The sequence below is a fragment of the Salvelinus fontinalis genome, chromosome 20 (assembly GCF_029448725.1).
Source record: "Salvelinus fontinalis isolate EN_2023a chromosome 20, ASM2944872v1, whole genome shotgun sequence".
Taxonomy (NCBI): domain Eukaryota; kingdom Metazoa; phylum Chordata; class Actinopteri; order Salmoniformes; family Salmonidae; genus Salvelinus; species Salvelinus fontinalis.
Window position 1 is genome coordinate 15677387 of NC_074684.1, and position 7285 is coordinate 15684671.

At 43.9% G+C, this 7285-nt stretch overlaps 1 protein-coding gene across 1 annotated transcript; it reads right to left on the reverse strand.

Annotated features, from left to right (window-relative positions):
- Positions 1-2425: 2425 nt before the first annotated feature.
- On the reverse strand, positions 2426-6205 carry LOC129817374 (POU domain, class 3, transcription factor 2-like). Its single transcript, XM_055872535.1, has one exon. The coding sequence runs from the start codon at positions 6048-6050 to the stop codon at positions 4920-4922; it is 1131 nt and encodes a 376-aa protein (XP_055728510.1). The 5' UTR covers positions 6051-6205; the 3' UTR covers positions 2426-4919.
- Positions 6206-7285: the final 1080 nt, after the last annotated feature.

Consider the following 7285-nt stretch of genomic DNA (forward strand, 5'->3'; position numbering starts at 1 on the left):
TTTTACCTGTGTTTTTGTTGTTGTGTGTTTTGTTTTTTACTGTGTTTACCTGTGTTTTGGTTTTTATTGTGTTTTTGTTTCTATTGTGTTTTACCTCTGCATAATAGACAGAGTTAGCAATCCTAGATCTGCTATCAGTACTATACTGTCGGACTATCTTTCTCTCTGTTGGTATCTCTCCCCCTCTCTCTCTCTCTCTGTCCCTCTCTCTCTCTCTCTCTCTCTCTCTCTCTCTCTCTCTCTCTCTCTCTCTCTCTCTCTCTCTCTCTCTCTCTCTCTCTCTGTCCCTCCCTCTCTCTCTCTCTGTTGATATCTCTCTCTCTCTCTCTCTGTCCCTCCCTCTCTCTCTCTCTGTTGGTATCTCTCCCTCTCTCTCTCTCTCTGTCCCGCTCTCTCTCTCCTCCTCTCTCTCTCTCTGTCCCTCCCTCTCTCTCTCTCTCTGTTGGTCTCTCTCTCTCTCTCTTTGTCCCTCTCTCTCTTTCTTCCCCCCCTCTCTCTCTTAGTTCAGCATCTAGGGCTCAACATCATACAACTTCATATCTTATCATCACTTACAGTCATATACTGTGAGTATATCAATTTGTGTTATCACCCACACATCTGTCTCAGTGTCCCTCTTAGTGTGCTAAGACAATACTAAGCCAACCCAACAATATGAGAGGATTAGCCTCGTTGCCCATTTCTTTGTGTATGTATGTATGAGGAGTGGGGGGTGCATGAGAGAGGGGTCTAAGACGGAGTGGGGAAAGACTGGGGGATGATGGGAAAGACCGAGATAGACAGGGAGAACGGTAAAGACAGAGAGACAGACAAACAGAAAAGGAAAGCCAGAGACTAAGAGCTAGAGAATACGATTTGGAGGACTTTGGCTCATTTTCCGTCTGTGGCCGTATTGTGATTGAAATCCATGAAGGGTCTCTCCACATAGACAGTGGGTAGCTCTCCTCTCTCATGTCTTGCCTCACTCTGTTTTGAAATGGGAAATTCAGTTCAGACAATGGCACTGGAGCAGCATCCTATTATTATAAAGCTCTGGTGAGTCAGAGATGGCAGACTACAGTGCTGGAGCCGGCGGCAGAGAACTCAGAGTGTGTGTGTGTGTGTGTGTGTGTAATGACATGAATAATGCAGAGAGTGCCTGTAGGAGCTTGAGGGCCGCGAGCAGGGCAGATGGTCGCCTGCTGATAGGACAGAATCCAGGCAGCAGGGTCCTCCAGAGAGCTGGGTTTACACACACACTCATTTCCCCTCTCTCTCTCCCACACACATAAATGGTATTTTCTCTCTTTTTTAATTTCCCTCTGTCTATTTCCTTTAAACACACACACGCACACTTCTCTTTTCACTCTCTTTCTTGTGAACGCATGCATACAAACAGTATGGCCATATTCTGCACAACTGAAATACTGTATGTATTTCTGACATTTCATAATGAACTATGCTGTGTGTGAAGCCACATGAGGCTGCATTGCCCTTACTGTAACTTTACTGTAGAGATCCCTGCAAACGGACATATATGTCCTATTGCCAATATCAAGGATCTGTTTATCCTCGCTGAGGGCATTCTCTCTTTCTCTCTCAGTTCGACACAGGGTTTCTTTGGCTGCAGATGACTTTGTATTAGATTATTACAAGGCTATAAAAAGGAGGGTGAGCCAGAAGATGAGATCATGTCTTACAGAGATGTAAGTGCTCAGTGATAAAAACAGCAGCTATAGGCTGTTTGAACCACAAGCCCAACCTGAAGCGATGCACAGTACAGTCCACTAGATGGCACTGTGAGACCGTTACAGAGCTTGACGGAGCAGCTCCCCACCGTGTTTTCCTCCGAGGCCGTAGGACCACATAGACTGCAAAAGGACAGGACACCCTGAAGCAGAAATGGTAAGCTATTGTACAGAAATCAGGAATGTTTTCGACGATAAACACTCCTATACAACCAATAACTAGCCTACGTCACAACATAATAATTTGCTGTTCATACATTCTCAAAATTTGGAATTATCTTTCATTTATAGGCCCAAATAATAAAATCCCACCCATGGTCCCGGTAAACTTGTCTATAGCCACTTATAATTTCTTTCTCCTTTTCCAAAAAAGATGTCATATTCTTTTTGAAAGTAAAAGGTACCAAAAGTGATAACTTACCAGTTTAAATATTTATTCAATAGGGCATTCATGTATTGGTGGTCGAGAATGTTGATTTAAAAAAATAAGTAATGTGAGATAAAATATAAGTACTGTGCCTATATGTTCAAACACGACTGCTAGTTTAGGGTACGCTATCTGACCGTCTGTTGAGACACATAATAACCTGTAATAGCATATCGTTTTTCTACGATTTTATTGCATTTCAGGTAAGAAATGTGGGTCTTTTTAGAAACACTGTAATCATATATTCTCCATAAAGACGTCTAAAAGCAAATTGTTTTTATAACTGTCGCAATTGTTTTATTCGTAGGCCTACACCTCTGTAACATGTAGAAAACGGTGGCTCCAATGGTGGACACAGAAATGACGTCAAAGTAAGAACAATATAATTTTTTGTATAAATGTTATTAACAGGCTTCTTCTGTAACGACACGATTTCTTTCCCCAAGACAATATCTGTGCAAATCAGCGGTAATATACAGTTATCGGAAACCGCTGAAGGACATTTTGTGCAAGCAACCAAGACAGATTGATAAAATCCATAATTATAACGCAGGTTCGTGCGCTCAAGCCTGTTGCGACAGCGTTGTGCGTGACAGCCGTGATCCATTAGTCAGGCTCAAATAATATGAACAGAATACAAAAGGATTATAAAAAACAAATACATTTTAATGACAAAAAGCATAATATAGAAATTGTGCAATTTTTATTTTATTTTCCCCTTCTGTTGATCAGAGTCACAGGATCGGGGTCAATTCAGAATACGTATGAACTCACATCCAATCCAACCTTTTGAGTTTGAATTTGAATTGTCAAGAAAAAATATTTACATTTGAATGTGAATGACAGGAAATACAATTTAATTAAATTGAATTCCACCAATTCTTTGTATTGAATGTGTGGGCCTCCTCAATTTGTATTTTCCTAGGGAGCCTTTTCACTAACTCCAGGTCTACTTGTGTCAATAAATGAGCCTATGTTACATTTTATTATGTAATTATCAGTGAAATATTAGGCTAGTTTGACTGGTGTGTGTGTGTGTGTGTGTGTGTGGGGGGGGGGGGGGGGGGGGTTATAGATTTGCTATACCAATGTAATACATTTTTGTCAGTAGCCTATGTGGAGAATTTCCCATGAATTTAATTAAATTTCCTGTCATTCCATTTCAAATCCCGAATCAGCCTCCTCCAGACACCATTCAAATTCAAATCCACGTTCTTGAAATAACTTACACATTTGGACTATTGTCCTTGATTTTGAATTTAGTCCAGGAATTGCCAAAGTTGACCCCGACCCTGCATGCTGTCAGATAGCCTATATATCACGAGTTGAGTAGCACAAGAGCAAGTGCACGTGTTTGTGCTTTGGCACTGGTCTACAAGAGGCAATTCAACAAACAAACAAACATACAAAGCCATACAAAAACAAATAAAGTTACATCCCACGAATAATTCTTCTTAGTGAATTAATCCTTGTATAGATGAATTAGAGCCACTGAAGACTGAGCTGGTACATATATATTCCGTGATTTTCTTCTTACGAAACGAAGGCAAATGACAGGCTTCAGTGATATGGGTCTTTACAGTCTCGGTCTTTCTGGTCACAGCATTTTGGAAACACAGAAATAAATATACTAATACAACACATAGCCTACTGTAAAAATTCGCGCAGAACGGTCAAATGTACACGATGATGGACACGTCACGAAGTGTCAAGAGAAAATAAAATGAATTCATTTTCATGGTTCTTTTGACCCCGTAGTGTGTGCCTTGCAAAGGCATACACAAGCCACAATTATTATTACTGTATTATTATTGTTATTGTTATTATGATTATTATTTAGGCCTATTATATGACAGTTGAATTTTTATGAAAAAAATGTGTTTAGATTATTTGGATACAATCTGACCACATATATAACTGAGATATTGTCCCTTGGTAAATATGTTGTTGACAGTGTATTATCTACTGTGTTTACTATTTGATGGTCATTAACCAACTGCAATTCAAATATAGGCTAGTTAGACAAACTGAAACTAATTATGACAAATGTTTGATTAAAATTAACTTCATTAAATATTGATCATATTGATTTATTGATTAAATACATCTCAAAATACATCTCAATATATCCCATGTCCCTTTTCCCATGTATGCATTCCTTATGACTCTGGACATACACAGTATAACCATGGTATATGCTTTGCCTTTGTGGTAGAAACATAATAATAATAATACCTTGATAATAACAATAAAAATAGGTTAAATAATAATACGCTGGTGATGGCACTGGCTAGTATTAAGTGGTTCAGCAGGTGTATTGAGCTTCGACCGTGTTAAACCCCTGTTGCTTTTGTTATGACTGAAAGATGGCGTTTATTTACCGACTGTCGACTGCAACTTGTATGCCTGTTTCCCGCGGGTAGGCTCGTGCACACAGCCTATACTGTCTTTCTTTTTTTTACACGTCTTGGCCATAACATCGATTTGATGCCAATGATATTTAACCTTTTTTTGGTTAGCACACACACCAAACACGGTCCATGTAGCCGTTATTGCGCGTAGCATCTCCACTGCATGACAACTCCACATAGCTCTCGCTGTGTCTGGGGTGTAGTGCTTTAGTTCCAACACTCGGTATTCCCACTGTGTTCCATAGTATCAAAATTAGCACTGGCGACAGTCCAATGCTAACTGGCCCAGCAGAGAAACATAACGGTCATTCATATCCTTTAGGGTTCCGTGTGTTTACTATAACGGGTTTCAGATCATTGTACAGGGGTTTGAGCGCCGTGGTGAGGTGGTGTGTCCCCATACATGTCCTCAGTTCCAGGTAACTGTCCTCCAATGGGCGTCATCCTCTTCTCTTTCTGCCGTCTGTTACAAAACCAAACCCTCACCACTTCTTTCTCCAGCTGCAGGCTGTCCGCTATGGAGGTGATCTCTGCGCCACCGGGTTTGGGACTTTTGAGAAAATGGCTCTCCAAAGCCCCCTTGACGCCCACCTCGATGGAGGTTCTCTTTTTCCTCTTCCTCCCCTGCGCCGCGATTTTATCTAGGCTGGTGGGGCTCCCCGAGGTGGAATCCGCCTCCTCCAGCCACTTGTTAAGCAGTGGTTTGAGTTTACACATGTTTTTGAAGCTTAGTTGAAGCGCCTCGAACCTGCAGATAGTGGTCTGGGAAAATACATTTCCATACAGGGTTCCGAGCGCCAGCCCCACGTCAGCTTGGGTAAAGCCTAGTTTGATGCGCCGCTGCTTGAACTGCTTGGCAAACTGCTCCAGGTCGTCTGAAGTTGGCGTGTCCTCGTCCGAGTGGTCGGGGTGTCCCGCGTGCTGGTGGTGCGAGAGAGACGACTGTCCCCCACCTCCATGCTCGCTCAGGTGCGGGCTGTGGCTGTGGTGGTCTTCGTCCCGCAAGGAGTGGTGGTGCATCTGCTCTGGTCCCCCCAGGCCGAACCCAGACTGGGAATACACCAGGCTCTGGCCGTCAGACGTCGCCATACCGGGGATGTGCGTGGTGGCCGTGCTCGTTCGCCATGCCCTGGCGTCGTGATGCGCCTGGTGCGCTAGGTGAGGGTGTCGCTGCTGCTGCTGTTGCTGTAGACTAGCGGAATTCTGCTGCTCCTCCCGGTCGCTCTGTAGAATGGGCTTCACGTCCTGCTCTCCGAGGGGACTCGACGGCCACGGAGCCCCGTCCCCGTGCGACAGAGCCGTTATCCACTGGTGCGCGTGGCTGAGGGGATGACCGCTGCCCGGTAGCGTGTAGTCGTTCTGGAGCAGGGTGTGCGCGTCCCTGTACGCCGCTGCCTGCTGCATGCTCCCGGACTCCGAGTGCGGCGGCGGCGCGCTGCTGGGGGTAGTCAGGACGCTGTAGTGGTTGGACGCTGCGGTCGCCATAACTCTCGAAGCCGAAGTGATAGCTCTCTTGTTAAAGAAGCTGCCTTTGACAGTTACTCTTTTCCGCCACGGGGCAGCTAGGATTCTCTCTCGTTCTCCCTGGCGCCGTGCCAAGGGGACGCAGAGGCGCGCACCTGAGGTCCGCCTCGCTCCGCTCTTTATTGGCCAAGAACGGTTGACAGATGTGGTTACCCCTGACAGCACCACGCTCATTGGTCACGCGGGGTTCTATAGAAGCCCCTATCACTCGCCCCAACAATACTGGCAGTCCTGCTGCAAACTACAAGGCAGAGTGAAAAGCTGGGGTTGACTGAGAAACACTGGATATACTCTTATCTCAGTGGAAAAAATGAGTCATTAAACTTTACCTTCGATAAACTTTTATTAGTATGTTCGATTGATGTAATGTATCCTGAATAAGTAGGCTATTAATCTTTTTGTGAGAAACATCCACAAACTGAATGCGTAAAAATGCATAAGAACCATGGGCTATATCATTTGTGCAAATGTTTATAATTTTTTTGCTCATGTTTTTATTTATTTCACCTTTATTTAACCAGGTAGGCTAGCTGAGAACAAGTTCTCATTTTACAACTGCGACCTTGCATAAATATAGCCTAGACCTATTCACCAAACAGTATAATCTTTTTACATTTAAAATCTTTTATCTTTATAGAGTTGCATTTTGAGAAAATCCTTGTTTTGTGTAGACCTATATTTATGGAGGCTTGCGCTCAGAGCAGTGGGATATTAACTGTCACGGACCCTCCAGCTGCCTCTCGCGATGCTGTCCAAAGAGAAGGGGCGCATTTTTCCCGGCCCTCTGCCCCGTTGCCATAGCGAGCGCATTGAATGGAACAACAACGCCCACGTCACAGCTGCATTTGCCTCTTCTTTTCGTTCCATTCCAAAGGGCCCATTCGAGCAGCTTGCTCGGCCGACACAACAAATAAAAGGAGGCAAGCGAAGAGGGCACCTCGGGGCCAAGGAGAGAGTGGTGAATAAATATCCTCTCTAACCCACTGGCGCCCACAGTGCCCCTAAATTCTGTGCCTGTTTGGTAAACTTCGCAATTCATGCACCCACACTGGACCCCGGTACCAATACACGCCACATGCACAGTAGCCTACTAGGTAGTTCAATAGCTAACGTTAGTTTGTATTATTTTAGCTAGTTTGTTTGTATTCTTTTTGTTGTTGTATTGTTTGTATATTATTGTATTTTACATTTGTGTG

Coding starts and splice junctions, on each gene's coding strand:
- LOC129817374 (XM_055872535.1), bottom strand. CDS start 6,050: ATGGCGACCGCAGCGTCCAACCACTACAGCGTCCTGACTACCCCCAGC.